General features: G+C 34.8%; 1 protein-coding gene across 7 annotated transcripts in view; it reads left to right on the forward strand.

The window, feature by feature from the left end:
- The window catches only part of VPS13A (vacuolar protein sorting 13 homolog A), a 273,758-nt gene that overhangs the window by 58,965 nt on the left and 198,705 nt on the right, over nucleotides 1-16,088 (forward strand). For all 7 annotated transcript variants that reach the window (XM_089913319.1, XM_089913320.1, XM_022573468.3 and 4 more), the window contains exons 18-22: nucleotides 5,980-6,169; nucleotides 6,256-6,370; nucleotides 10,663-10,799; nucleotides 12,737-12,869; nucleotides 15,329-15,446. In XM_089913319.1, coding sequence (XP_089769445.1) covers nucleotides 5,980-6,169; nucleotides 6,256-6,370; nucleotides 10,663-10,799; nucleotides 12,737-12,869; nucleotides 15,329-15,446 — 693 coding nt within the window. The remainder of the gene's footprint in view (nucleotides 1-5,979; nucleotides 6,170-6,255; nucleotides 6,371-10,662; nucleotides 10,800-12,736; nucleotides 12,870-15,328; nucleotides 15,447-16,088) is intronic.

Consider the following 16,088-nt stretch of genomic DNA (forward strand, 5'->3'; position numbering starts at 1 on the left):
CTTTGCTAAGGAATGGGGATGATAGGCAGATAAACAGAAATGCCAGAGTGCTATCTTTCTGAAATTCAGCTGTCTTTTCCTCTTTCATTTTTCCCTGGTTGCTGTAAGTTTTTTATTAAATTCCAGACTTGCAAGAAAGTTGATTCTGGGAGTTTTTGTTAGTTTAATCGTCATTTCAGTGGAGAAACTCGATTATTTGAGCACCTTTTTCTGTCACTTCCAAAGACAATACTTATCCATTAACTTTTTTTTTAAAGGCTTTATTATTTTAGAGCAGTTTGAGGTTTACAACAAAGTTTAGAGGGCGGTATAGACATTTCTCATATACCTTCTACCCCTACACATACAGAGCCCCCCTGCAATTATCAACACCACTCACCAGAATAGTACATTTTTACTAAAAATGAACCTACACTGGCATAATCACCCGAAGTCCATAGTTTACATCATGATGCACTCTTGTACATTCTGTGGTATGGACAACATAGAATGACAAGTGTCCATTGTTACAGTATCACACACAGTATTTTCACTGCTCTAAAAATCCTCCGTTCTGCTATTCATTCCTTACTCACTCCCCCAACCACTGATTGTTTTACTGTGTTCATAGTTTTGCCTTTTTTAGAATGCCCTGTAGTTGAAATCATACAGTGTGTAGCCTGGCTTCTTTCACTTAGTGATATGCATTTAAGCTTCCTATATGTCTTTTCATGAATTGATAACTCTTGGTTTTTAGCACTTAATAACATTACATTGTCTGGATGTACCACAGTTTGTTTATCCATTCACCTACTGAAGGACATCTTGGTTGCTTCTACGTTTTGGCAGTTATGAATATAGCTGCTGTAAACAGCTTTGTAGGTTTTATATGGACATAAGTTTTCAGCTCCTTTGGGTAAATATCAAGGAGCCGATTGTTGGATCACATGGTAAAAATATGCTTAATTTTGTAAGAAACCACCAAACTTTCTTCTAAAGTGACTGTACCATTTTGAATTCCCACTAGCAATGTTTGAGAATTCCTATTGCTCCATCTACATCTTTGTCATTACTTGGTGTTGTCATTATTCCAGATTTTGGCCATTCTAATATGTATGTAGTTGTATGTCACTGTTGTTTTAATTTTCATTTCCATGATGACATATGACGTAGAGCATCTTTTCATATGCTTATTTGTCAGTCTTACTTGGTGAGGTGTCTGTTAAGATCTTTAGCCCATTTTTTAATTGTGTTGTTTGTTTTCTTCTTGTTGAGTTTAAAGTGTTCTTTATATATTTTAGATAACAGGTCCTTATCAGATGTGTTGTTCGCAAATATTTTCTCCTATTCTGTGGCTTATTTTCTTAAAATTAATATCTACCATAATTGTTACTGTTTTCTATTTATTGCCCTTGTTCTTTGTTCCTGTTTTTGTCTACCATGTCTTTTCTTCGTTTTGCAGTTTAATTGAACATTTTGTATGATTCCACTTTCTCTCTTTTCTTGGCACATCAGTTAAAATTTTTTAAACTTTTTTTAGTGGTTGCCCTAGAGCATTTAATATACTTTTTTGTTTTATTTTAATTTTTTAAAAAATGTTTAATTTTTATTGGAGTATAGTTGATTTAAAATGTGTTAGTTTCTGCTGTGCAGCAAAGTGAAAAACTTATACATATACACTCTTTTCTAGATTCTTTTCCCATATAGGTCATTACAGAGTATTGAGTAGAGTTCCCTGTGTTATTCAGTAGGTCTTCATTAGATATCTATTTTATATATAGTAGTATGTATAGCTTTTTTTTTTGCCTTTTTATTTATTTAATTTTTTTTAACATCTTTATTGTGGAATGCCTTTTTTCTTTTTTTTTTTCTTTTTTTTCTTTTTTTGTGGTACACGGGCCTCTCACTGCTGTGGCCTCTCCCGTTGTGGAGTACAGGCTCCAGACGTGCAGGCTCAGTGGCCATGGCTCACGGGCCCAGCTGCTCCGCGGCACGTGGGATCTTCCTGGACTGGGGCACGAACCTGTGTCCCCTGCATCGGCAGGCGGACTCTCAACCACTGCGCCACCAGGGAAGCCCCTTTCTTTTAAAAAAAAACAACCGTCTTTATTGGAGTATAATTGCTTTACAATGGTCTGTTAGTTTCTGCTTTATAACAAAGTGAATCAACTATACATATACATAAATCCCCATATCTCCTCCCTTTTGCGTCTCCCTCCCACCCTCCTTATCCCACCCCTCTAGGTGGTCACAGAGCACCGAGCTGATCTCCCTGTGCTATGCAGCTGCTTCCCACTAGCTATCTATTTTATGTTTGGTAGTGTATATATGTCCATGCCACTCTCTCACTTTATCCCAGCTTACCCTTCCCCCTCCCCATATCCTCAAGTCCATTCTCTAGTAGGTCTGTGTCTTTATTCCTGTCTTGTCCCTAGGTTCTTCATGACCTGTCTTTTTTTTTGTTGTTTTTTAGACTCCGTATATATGTGTTAACATACGGTATTTGTTTTTCTCTTTCTGACTTACTTCACTCTGTATGACAGACGCTAGGTCCATCCATCTCACTACAAATAACTCAATTTCGTTTCTTTTGTTTTTTTTTATACAACTGATCTAAGTCTGCTTTGAAATAATACTATACTATTTCACAGGTAATGTGAGTACCCAGTAATAACAAAATATCTTAATTCCTTCCTCTAATCCCTTGTGTCATTCCTGTTATTCAATACACTGTTAGATTATTAACAATGAACATACTAATAATCTGTTAGGACAATTAAATGTTTGCATTTTACCCTCACTTTCCTACTTCAGTGCTCTTTCTTTATGTAATCTGAGTTTCCAACTTACATTTATTTTCTTCTCTCTATGTAACTACTTTTAATATTTCTTGAAAGGCAGGTCTAATGACAACAATTTTTCTCCATTTTTGTTTGTCTGAGGAAGTCTTTATTTCTTCTTTACTTTTGGAGGGAAAGTTCACGAGGTACAGAATTCTAGTTTAGAGTTTTTTGCTACACTTTAAAATATTTGTTATACCCTGTTGTTGCTAGTATGGTTTCTGAGAATGTGGAAGTAATTCTTATCTTTGCTTCTCTATAAGTAAGGATTTTTTTCCCCTCTAGCTCTTTTTAGGATTTTTTTTCTTTATATTTGATTCTCTGTAGTTTGAAAATATGCCTAGGTGCAGTGGGTTTTTTTTGCTTTTTGTTTTGTGGGTTTTTTTTTTAGCATTTATTCTGCTTGATGTTCTCTGAGCTTCCTAAATCTGCTATTTAGTATCTGATATTAATTTGGAGAAATTCTCAATCATTATTGATTGAAATATTTCTTCTGTTCCTTTCTCTCTTCTCCTTCTGGTATCCCCATTACTTGTACAGTACAACTTTTGTAGTTATGCATGGATATTCTCTTCTGATTTTTTAGAAATGCTTTCTGTATTTTTATGATTTTTCTGATCTGTTCTCCAGCTCAGGGATTTCCTTAGCTGTGTAACTGTGCAGTCTCCTAATAAACCCATCAAAGTCATTCTTGTTATAGTGATTTTTATCTTTAGCATTCATTTTTGGTTTTCTTAGGATTTCCATCCCTCTGTTTACATTGTTCATCTGTTCTTGTAGATTGTCTACTTTATCTGTTAGACATATTAACCGTTGGACATATTAATTGTAGTTGCTTTAAATTTCTAGTCATTTAATTCCAGCATCCCTGCCATGTTTGTCTCTGATGCTTGCTCTGTCACTTCAAATTGTGTTTTTTGCCTTTTTGTATGCCTTGTTATTTTTTCCTGATAGCCAGACATTATGTACCGGGTAAAAGGAATTGCTGTAAATAGGTCCTTAATAATTTGGTTATAAGATGTGGGAGAAAGGGAAGAGTTCTGTAGTTCTGTGATGAGCTCTCAGTCTTTGAATGAGCCTGTGCTTCTGTACTGTGAACTTAACAAGAGTTTCTCAGTTTTTTTCCCTACCCCCTTAGGGAGGATAGAATGGGCAGTATGGGCTGGAGTTGGGTATTTCCCTCCCCCCATATGGAGTGGTAGACTTGACTGGAGTTGGATATTTCCCTTCCCTTGGTCATTTTGGCTCTGATAATACCCCATTAGGTAAGGCTCTAGTTAACTCGTTTCTCCAGAGGGCAGGCCTTCCTAAGAACAACAGAGTGCTCTGGCATATTTTTAAATGGTTCATCGTCCTCTCCACTTAACTGAGGAGGGGATATTTTTCCAATATTTACTGTGGGAACCTGGTCGAATTCTTGGAGGTGTATCTCAAATTATTTGGGGGACTCCCCTGTGGCTGGGTCCCCTTAGAGTTTTTTATTTTAATTAATTTTCATTGGAGTATAGTTGCTTTACAATATTGTGTTAGTTTCTGATGTACAGTAAAGTGAATCAGTTATATATATGTACATATATCCACTCTTTTTAAAATTTCCTTCACATTTAGGTCACCACAGATCATTGAGTAGGGTTCCCTGTGCTGAACAGTAGGTTCTCATTAGTTATCTATTTTATACATAGTAGTGTATATATGTCAATCTCAATCTCCCAATTCGTCCCCCTTCTCCCCCCCACTTGGTAACCATAAGGTCTCTACATCTGTGACTCTTATTTCTGCTTTGCCAATAAGTTCACCTGTACCATTTTTCTAGATTCCACGTATAAGTGATATTATACAGTATTTGTTTTTCTCTTTCTGACTTACTTCACTCTGTATGACAATCTCTAGGTCATTCATGTCTCCGCAAATGGCACTGTTTCATTCCTTTTTATGGCTGAGTAATATTCCATTGTATATATGTATCATGTCTTCGTTATCCATTCCTCTGTCAGTGGACATTTAGGTTGCTTCTGTGTCCTGGCTATTGTAACTAGTGCTGCAGTGAACATCAGGGTGCATTCATCCTTTCCAATTATGGTTTTCTCTGGATATATGCCTAGGAGTGGGATTGCTGGGTCATCTGGTAGCTCTATTTTTAGTTTTTTAAGGAAGCTGCATACAGTTCTCCATAGTGGCTGTACCATTTTACATTCCCACCAGCAGTGTAGGAAGGTTCCCTTTCCTCCACACCCTGTCCAACATTTATTGTTTGTCGATTTTTTGATGATGGCCATTCTGCCCGGTGTCAGGTAATAGTTCCCTCTGGAGTTTTTAACTCTCAGAGTTGTCCACACTAAGTCTCCAGCAATTCAGTTACAGTTTAGGTTTTCCAACCTTGGCTCTAGTGTCCGTGGTGGTTTCCTTTTTGCAGATCTCTGCTCTGGTAAGCCATGACTCCACTCCCTGTCTGTGTCTTCAGTCTTAGGGGCAGCAGTTTGCCCTGTGTACTCCCCTCTCTTACATATCGAAGAAGAGTTGTTGATTTTTTGGTTTGTTCAGCCTTTTACTTGTTGTTAATATGGAGCGGTGACTTCAGACTCCTCTCATAGGGAACCAGAAACCCCTGACCCTTCAAAAGCTTCTTAATCTGGAAATCAACATGTGAATAGAGTTCTTTGTGAATTAATCTATGTCAGTTTAGATCTAATAGTTGTGTATTTTCTTCGGTGTGCATGGAATGGAGTAGCAAGAAATGCAAAGTGAAATTTTTTTTTAAAATAAATTTATTTTAATTTTTGGCTATGTTGGGTCTTTGTTGCTATGTGCGGGCTTCCTTTAGTTGCAGGAAGTGGGGGCTGCTCTTCGTTGCAGTGTGCGGGCCTCTCGTTGGCAGTGGCTTCTTGTGTTGCGGAGCAGGGGCTCTAGGCGCACGGGCTTCAGTAGTTGTGGCTCGCAGGCTCAGTAGTTGTGGCTCGTGGGCTCAGTAGGTCTGTGGCATGTGGGATCTTCCTGGACCAGGGCTCAAACCCGTGTCTGCTGCATTGGCAGGTGGATTCTTAACCACTGTGCCACCAGGGAAGCCCTAAAGTGCAATTGTTTTTATTTTATTATTTTTCATTTGAAAAATACTTTAAAATTGTACTGATTGCTAATTTCTGTCCTATCTTTTTTCATGCAGATTCGAAACCAAAATAGGTTCATTTCATATTACTGGCTTACCAGATAATTCAACAAAACCCCGCCTCCTGTCTTCATTGGATGATGCTGCATCACTCTTGCGAATTATATTTGAGATAAATCCATTAGATGAAACTGTTGCTCAAAGGTGTATCATAGAAGCTGAACCTTTAGAAATGCTATATGATGCAGTAAGCATTTTTGTAATTCCTAAGTTTTAATATATTTCAATTTGCCTTGAGTTTGTGCCTCATGTTAATGATGCTTATTTTAACAGAGAACAGTAAATAGTATAGTGGAATTCTTCAGACCTCCAAAAGAGGTAAATCTAGCACAGCTGACTTCAGTGACTTTGACAAAACTTGAGGAATTTCGTGATAAGACAGCAGCAGGTAAATGCCAGTATTAATTTTGGTGAATTAAGTACTTATCCTATACTAAACTTTCAGTCATGTTATGCTGATTTTGGTAAAGTATGTTTTGAGTTTATATTTCTAGACTAGATACAGTTTTAGTTGAAGCTAATTTGGTACCTTTATATTTAATTTTAGATATAATGATAATCATTTCTTACACTTAGAAAGTCTAACCTATGTACCACATTCAAGTTAATAGCAAAATTTTTTTAGGATCTTTGAAATTCTGTTTATGACAGAAACTGGCCTGTCATTTTCCTTTCTTGTAATGACTTCCAGATTTTAGTATATTGGCCTCAGAAAATAAAAGTTCCATCCTTTATTCTTTGGAGAATTTGTGTAAGATTGGTTTGTTCAGCCAATTGGTTTGTTGGGTCTCATTTCTTCTTTCAGTGTTTGGCATAATTTGGGTTTGGAGATTTCTCTGGGGAAGATTTTAAATTAGAGATTCCATTTTCAAAATATAGTGGACTATAGAGATGATCTCTGTGGTTTTTAATGCTTTGTAGTTTGTTGAGACTTGCTTTCTGGCTCAATATATGGTAATTTTAAAAATATTCCATATATGTTTGAAAAGCATATCTTTTTAATATCTATACATATCCTTTAAGTCACATTTGTTTATCATGTACTTCAAATCTTTTGTATCCTTACTGGATTTTTTTCCTTCTTGTTTCACCATATTCTAACAGTTATTTAGAGAAATATATGAAGAACACCAAACTTTCCATTTGGATTTGTCTATTTCATGTAGATCTTTAATTTTCTTCCTTATAAAGTTTGGTGCTATATTAGTTACATGCAGAGATATTTTTTTCCCAATGAACCAAATTTTTTATCTGTATGAAGTTGTCAATATTTTTAGTAATGCTTTAATTTTTTAATATTTTTTCTTTTTTTGTTCTGATTAGTATGAATATTCTAGGTTTCTTTTGGTTATAATTTGCCTGCTATTTTTTTTTATTCTTTTACTTACTTTTTCCCTCTATCTTTATTTTTAGATGTGTCATGTCAACAACATATAGTGGGATGTTTTTCAAGCTGTGATACTGACAGTCATATTTCTTGACTTTTCTTTCCTGCCTTTGGATAAATTCTAGCATTACTTCCTCTACTCCCACCCTTGTACCATTTGAAACTTAAATATTCTCTTTCTCTTTTTACTGTAGTAATTAAAACACAAATTTTTGTTGAGATAAAATGTAATAAAACATTTTACCTTCTCCCAGTCATTGCAAGGAACACTTTAGAACACTTTAACTCCTTTCACCATCCTCATTACTTACATGCTATTGTTATTTTTTTCTTGTTTTAACTTCACAGAAAAATTTTTGTTTGTAGAGTCAATGCATTGGTTTATAATTACCTATATATCAACTACTTTCTTTGCTCTTCATTCCTATTTGAACTTAACACCCTTTATCTGGGATTATTTCCTTTCTTTCGGTAGTTCACTTATACATTGTTTTCTTTATTGAGAGTCTGCTGATGGCAAACTTTTTTGTTTGTTGTATCGTTTGGTTTTGGTCTGAAAGTAATTGTCCTCAGTTTTGAAGGATATTTTTTTTTACTGGATATGTAATTCAGAGTTGATGATTATATTGTTCTTAGCACACTGAAGTGACCATTCTCCTGTCTTTTGGCTCCTGTTACTGATGTTGAAAATTCAGGTGTTAGTGTGTTTGCTGCTTCTTTGTAGATTATCCTTTTTCTTTTACATTTAAGATGTTTTTATCTTTTATATTCTATAGGTTCAGTATGATGTATCCAACTGTGGACCAATCTGAGGATTGGTAGATTTAATTATTTCTAGAAAATCCATCTGGAAAATTTCTAGCCATTAACTCTTCAGATTTATTTTCTCTTGATTCTCTTCTTCTGGAACTTTGGCTAAATATATTTTAGCTTTTTTTACTCTGTCATTCTTAACATATATTTTGTTTTCTTTCCATCTGTTTTTCCTCTGTTGCATGCTGGGTAATTTCCTTTAATTTATCTTCTGATTTTTACTGAATCCCTCTTCAGCTGTCTAATGTGCTTAATAATCTTCCCATTGCGTTTACTTTCAATGATTATATTTTCATTTTAGGAATTCTGCTTTGTTACATTTAAAATCAGCTTTTATTCTTTATAGTTCTCTTTCCCATGGATATATTCAAACTTGTCTTTTATTTCTTCAAACATTATAAGCACAGTTGACCCTTGAATAATGCGAGAGTTAATCTCTGTATAATCTGCAGTGGGCCGTCTGTATCTGTAGTTCTTCCACATCCCCGGATTCAGCCAACCAGACACCATGTAGTAATGTAAATATTTACTTTTGAAAAATATTCTTGTGTAAGTGGACTCACCTGTGTTGTTCAAGGGTCAACTGTATAGTTATTTTATATTGTCTCACCAGATAATTATCTCTTCAGTTCCATTATGTTAAGACTTTTGTGTTTTTATTTCTCCTCTCTTTTATTTCTGCTGTTTCTTATATTCATGTTAACCTTTGTTTTTTTGTTGAGTTTTGATTGTGAGCTGCTCATTTTTATTGGAAAATTATTTGGGAGAATTCCCTGAAGTCTAGGATAAATGGACTTTCATTCAGGGAAGAATTTCATTTTTTCCTGCCAGGTATCTCGAGCATGTTGGTGGGACCACTGTCTAAAGTCATTACTTGAGATATTTTGGAATGACAAAAGTTGTGCTACATATCCACTCGAGGACTGTATTGTGATTATGATTCACAGGGAGACTACCCCTTTTTCCCAGTTTTTCTCAGAGACATTCTTTGCATTCTATGGGTAGGTTTTAGGGACAGGGAGGTTTAACTTCTGGATTACTCTTATTTTGAGTATGTACCTTTTAGATCCCAGATTTATGAAAAGAACTCCTGCTAGACTCTTTTTTTTTTTTTTTTTTTTGTGGTACGCGAGCCTCTCACTGCTGTGGCCTCTCCCGTTGCGGAGCACAGCCTCCGGATGCGCAGGCTCAGCGGCCATGGCTCACGGGCCCAGCCACTCCGTGGCATGTGGGATCTTCCCAGACCAGGGCACGAACCCGTGTCCCCTGCATCGGCAGGCGGACTCTCAACCACTGCGCCACCAGGGAAGCCCTAGACTCCTCATTTTTGTCATCTGTTCTTTTTCTTTTTTATTTATTTATTTATTTTTATTTTTGGCTGTGTTGGGTCTTCGTTTCTGTGTGTGGGCTTTCTCTAGTTGGGGCGAGCAGGGGCCACTCTTCATCGCGGTGCGCAGGCTTCTCACTGTCGCGTCCTCTGTTGCAGAGCACAAGCTCCAGACACACAGGCTCAGTAGTTGTGGCTCACGGGCCTAATTGCTCTGTGGCATGTGGGATCTTCCTAGACCAGGGCTCAAACCCGTGTCCCCTGCATTGGCAGGCAGATTCTCAACCACTGCGCCACCAGGGAAGCCCTGTCATCTGTTCTTTATACTCTGTGAGGCTATGGAAAGGAGTTCCAGAGTTTACCAAGTGCAGAAAATGGTCTCAGGATAAAATTTTTATGGCTCCCATTTAAATCTGTTAGGTTTTCTCTTTCAACCTGATTTTTGGCTTCATAGATCCTTACTTTCTTGCCTCCTCTTAGTGTTTTTAGTAGGTTTCGTTGTTGCTGTTTGTTTGTTTTGCTTTATATCCAACCATTTTTGTTGCTTTTAGTGGAAGAGTAGGTTTGCCTACCTATTTATTCATGTTACCGAGATTTAGAAATCTAGTTAAATGTTTTAGTATAAGTTCAAGACTTTATCTTAGTTAAAATTCACTTTGGTAGATTCATCCATTTTCATAGAAAGTTCTGGTTGCTTTTTCTGGTTTACATACAGTTTTATTGAAGATGATTTAATAATCCAGGATTTTCGTTGTCTCAGAGTAATATAAAGATCAAGTATCATTGTTCAGTATGGTAGAAGTAGCTGTATTAAGTTCACGAATTGGGAAGAATTATATAGATTCTAATATTTCATGTAACTTAATTTTTTTAGATGCGTATCTCCCCAGTTTTCCCAAATTGGGTTTATGGGTCAAAAACTTCTTTTTGAAGAAGTATTCCAGTTTTGTACTCAGTTATATTTAATGAGTATACACATTGACTAACAAATATCTTACTTTATATTGAAAATATTTTGCTCAAGTTTATTTTAAAATTAATACTAATTTCACATTATTTTAAGGTTGTGCTACCAATTCATGTGTTTAATGATTCTCTATTTCTTGAGTAATTTGTGAAAACAATTCATTTTAAAGATTTAACTTTTATGCAGGTCTGCTGTATATTATTGAGACACAGAAAGTTCTTGATCTCAAAATTAATTTGAAGGCTTCATATATTATTATCCCACAAGATGGAATTTTTAACCCTACATCAAATCTGCTTATTTTGGATCTTGGTCATCTTAAGGTATATACTACTAATAATTATTTTATAATATGACATTTATGGTGTTTCTTTGTTTAAGATGTATTTTGGTTTTTAGAGGTTTGATTTGGTATATTTTTAGCTTAATAGCAGAAACTAGGATTTGAGGAATCTTCCCTTCTGGCAAGTAAAGTGAAGTTTCATTTAATTAGATAGTTTCCCTACATTTCTTTTTTTTTTTTTTTTTTAAACATCTTTATTGGGGTATAATTGCTTTACAATGGTGTGTCAGTCTCTGCTCCACAACAAAGTGAATCAGTTATACATATACATATGTTCCCATATGTCTTCCCTCTTGCGTCTCCCTCCCTACATTTCTAATAGGAAAATGACCAATTGAATGCTGAAGGTCAGGGGTGAACCTAAGAATTATATTTATAAAATTTGAGAGTAATGCTTGAGGAGTTTATTTCCTTTTCAATTTAAATTTATTACTTGGTCAATTAAAGTGTGTAGAATGGAAGGGAGTTCTGGAAGTAATCAAATATATATTCATCCTTCTGAAATTTCTTGTGTATATACTTTAGATATTGGCATTTTAATATTTCTATTAAATAATCCTAAAATTGAGAGATGGTCTTCTTGCATTTTGCTTCTTATTCAATTATGTATGATTTTTCCCCTCAGTATTGAGTAGAGAATACTTTTCTTTTGGTGTTTCTAGATCTATGCTGTTCAGTATGGTACCCATTGGCCACATGTATTTGTTTAAGTTGATTAAAATTTTTTAAAATTCAGTTCCTTAGTTACATTAGCCACATTCAAGTGTTTAATAGTCACAGATGGCTAGTGGCTACTGTATTAGAACAGATGGAGAACAATTCCATCATCATAGAAAGTTCTGTTGGACAGCAGTACTCCAGATCATGAAATGTAGAGGAATAACTTTAACAATTTAAAGACCCAGAAGGGATGGATAATATTGGAATGCTCTTTCTGGCTACCTAACAAATACGTGCCTTTCCTTAATATTGACATTCTCCTTTATTATATATATATATTTTACTCTTCAGTTAGTAATTATGTAGACACTGCTGGATTTACATTTATAATAAAATTTTATACAGATAATTATTCATATTTGAACTTAGTTATGGAATTGGTTTATGGGCAGTACGGTATAGTGGAAACAGCCAGTGGAAAGGTATAGTGGTCAGAAGGGTATCTCTCTAGTTTTATGACCTGAGGCAATTTGCTTAACCTTTTGCCTAAAATTTATTACCTTTCAAACAGATAATCAATTTTGACTGTCTACTTCACATGAACTATGTAAAATAAAGGGAAAAATGTTAAAATAAAAAATATATATACACATACATGTATGTGTGTGTGTGTATACATATATATATATAAATATGAATTAATAAGATCTTTATATACTACTGTGAAGTGATCTCCAGGATACTTGAGTGAAAACAGTAGTATGCATAGTATACCAAGCAAGGGGAAGTACAACTATAACTTGCTTGGGGTTGCATAAATGGCAGAGCTGGAACTAAAATTCAGGTACACTAATATTTAATTGTGGACTCTCACTTCTTCTTATAAAGTTATCTAAATATCTGTCATCGTGCCATGGAAACATTTTGTAAGTTATATTTGTCTCTTAATTTTGTTTTTAATAAAAAGGCTTCTTAGCAGATTAAAAAAATTTTTAGATCTATTATTTACCAGGACTGGCTTTGTTCCCCTTTTTTAATATAAATGATTGGAAAATATAACTTAATATGTAAAACTTTACTTTATACCTGGCCTTCTCATTATATATGTCATGGATAAAGACATTTCTAATAGTCTTATAATGTATGTCAGCTTGTGAGTTTATCTCCTCCTGTTAAATTTTTATATTATAGTCTGAAAGATAAAAAACTTTATATTTTCATTTTGAAGTAATTTAAACTATTAAAATTATCTTCAAGGTGACAAGTAAAATTCGTTCAGAATTACCAGATTTAAAACAAGGTGGGGCGAAACTTGAAGAGATAATGCATAGAGCTTATGATTCCTTTGATATTCAGCTTACAAGCATACAGCTGCTTTATAGCAGAGTTGGTAAGTATACAGTGCATTATTTGTTGATTCATTTTGCTGAAGTGATTAATTAGGTTTTTAGACAGTTTCTCTGAAGACTTTCATCCTAAATATGTTAGAACTTTTATATTTTTGAATTAGAAGTGATAGTAGATATTTCCTAGGAGCAATATCTCAAGTAGGTGTGATTTTATCCCTCAAGAGACATTGTCAATGTCTAGAGACATTTTTTGTTGTCACGAGTGGGGAGTTGGGGCACTACTAGCATCTAGTGAGTGGAGGTCAGGGATGCTACTAAACCTCATACAATATGGGCGAAAGCCACCCCACAACAGACTTGGCCCAAATATCAGTAATGCTGAGATTGAGAAATCCTGATCTATACCAGTAAAGGTTGGAAAGCACTGGCACATATTTAAAGTGATATTTGTATTACACAATGGGATAACCAGAAGAGGCTGCTCAAGGCCAGAGGCAGCCAGCTTAGGGGCTCTGATAGCCCAGACTGTAAACAGTTACACAAAGACTGCAGAAGGTCACTATCTTAGGAATACCTGTACCCTATTCACTTTGGTGTACAAATAGGCGTCTCTGATCTGGATCTAGTTTTTTAGTTGAAGTGACCAAAGCCAGAAATTCACTTGTCAGGATCCATTAAAATAGACAGAGAGCCCAGACTAGTTGAGCCTTCTTTCCACTGTCATATTGCTTCTGAATCTCCAGGGTGTTAGTGAACATTGAGATGTGTATATGGTGAAATTTTAATTATCTGAGCTAACTAATAGAAGGAGGAGCAATGAGATCCTAAAGTTACGATTATTAAAAATGTTAGTGTATATAGGACTGGAACATTTGATTTTTTTCTTTAACTGTACTTGCTTTAAGAGTAATGAACTTGGTTTTTATTTTTATCATATTTCAGTTGGTGTAAAAGGATCCCAGAAGTATAGTGGATGGCAAATGCAAATTGTTTATAGAAAAATCCATAAATTTATTTTCAAGGAATACATTACTATATTTTGGTGTGTTTGATACATTTTGGTAACTGGTTTTCAAAGTCCATGAGCCATACTAATAGTTAAGATATTGAGATGCTTTGTAAAAAATTGTTTTCAGTATTTCATTATTATTATCTGAAAATTATTGGAATTCCTTGGAGTTGTTTTTGATAAGCATTAACTATTCTTAAATAATTAAATCTTTTGGGGGGCAGGGTTTTTTTTGACATTGGGGTTACTTTATGTAATTGTCATAGACTTCCCTGATAAATACTGAAACACATGCTTCTAAATATCTTATTTTTTATCTGTAAATTGAGAAGTGAAGGAAATATTTGATATATCTCGGTACTGTTGGAATTTTAAAAATTGTAATAAAGTCCATTTTGCTACCTGTCTTCAGGAGTCTAAGCTTTCATTTGCTTGGTTTTCCTTGACTGAAGTTTTAACTGACTTATGGTATTATTAGGTTCAAATGGAATAATGTACATGAAACTGCTTTGTATTATATGGATCCCATTAATCTTATTATAAATTTTAAAAGTTATTTCTATGTAATATAGACATGTCTTTTAGAAAATCTGGACAATACAGAAAAACAAAAACATCATTCTTTATCCTACTGCTCACACATGAGCGTTGTTGATATTTCAGTGGATATCCTTTTGGTGTTTTTTTCAATGTGTGTGCCTATAAATGTACGGGATGTATTTTGTGTGGTGTTTGGGAGTGTTTGTGAATGCGTTTTTAACATGATTTACATAGTTTTATATGCTGACCTCCCTTTCATTTACCAGTAATATTTTGGGCACTTAAATTCATGATTTTTACTGGCTATCTAAAGTTCTAAGGCTATGCTGTCAGTTATTTAGCCATTCCTTTACTGAACATTTAGGCTTGTGACACTGCAGTGAATGTTGCCAGAGGGTTGCATGTTGGCAGACCTGGGTGACAATTTCAGCCTTATCACTCACTAGCTTTTTGACCATAAGCAAGCTGTAAATTCCTCTCAGTCTCATTTTTCTAAAATGGGATGTTATACATCATTGTGAGAATTAAATGAAAATTTAAACATTGCCTAGAACAGTGTCAGTTATAAATCTTAAATGTAACTTTTATTAATTAATACTGAAGAACTGCACTTTTCCCTACCTTTTTCATTATTGCATCAGAGCCATGTTTTTTGAGTAATGTATGGTTGGCATAGTGATTGCCAAGGATGCACAGTAGATTTGATTAAAGCTATGTTGTTGTTAACATTTTAATAAGCATTTTTCCTATTAAAACATAGAGTCTTTGAAAGGGAAAAGAATTTACCTGCTGAGTATGTGTACCTGGGAATATGGCATTAAGATTATCTAGATGTAGGAAGATTTCCTCATACCATGCACCGTATGACTATGAAGTATTAATGGTAATGTTAGGTTTAGTATGTTTTTTAAATTACACATGTGTTAAACACGTACTTTTTTCTGTAATTAGGTGATAATTGGAAAGAAGCACGAAAACTCAATGTATCCACACAACATATCTTGGTACCTATGCACTTCAATGTGGAACTCTCTAAGGCCATGGTTTTCATGGATATAAGGATGCCCAAGTATGTATTACCTGTTTCATGTGATTGTAGATTTTCTTAGTAGCTATATAGCTAAGAAATGCCATGTTTCATTGATTTTTTTGTAGTAAAATATATATAACAAAATTTACCATTTTTAAGTGTATCATTCAGTGGCATTAAGTACATTCACATTTCTGTCCAACCACTCCACCATATCAGCTTCACAGACTGGAATTCTACCCATTGTTAAACAATAATACCCCACTCTGTCCTCCCCCAAGTCCATGGCAGTCATCATTCTGTGTTATGTCTCTATGAATCTGACTACTCTAGGTACCTCATGTAAGTGGAATTGTACAATATTTCTCCTTTTCTGCCTGATTTATTTCACATAGCATAATGTCTTCATGTTGACCCATGTTGTAGTGTATGTCAGAATTTCATTTTTTTTAAGGCCTAATTCCATTGCATGTATATATCATATATTATCCATTCATGGGTTAATGGACATTTGACTGTTGTAATAATGCTGCTGTGAACATCAGTATACAGATATCTATTGGAGTCCCTGCTTTAAATTTTGGGGGGTATATATCCAGAAGTGGAATTGCTGGATTATTCTATTTTTAATTTTTTGAGGAACTGTCCTGCTGTTTTCCATAGCAGTTGCACCATTTTCTA

This window comes from Delphinapterus leucas, chromosome 6, assembly GCF_059928025.1.
Source record: "Delphinapterus leucas isolate spDelLeu-1000000601 "Yukka" chromosome 6, BTC_Dleu_Yukka2, whole genome shotgun sequence".
Classification (NCBI taxonomy): Eukaryota; Metazoa; Chordata; class Mammalia; order Artiodactyla; family Monodontidae; genus Delphinapterus; species Delphinapterus leucas.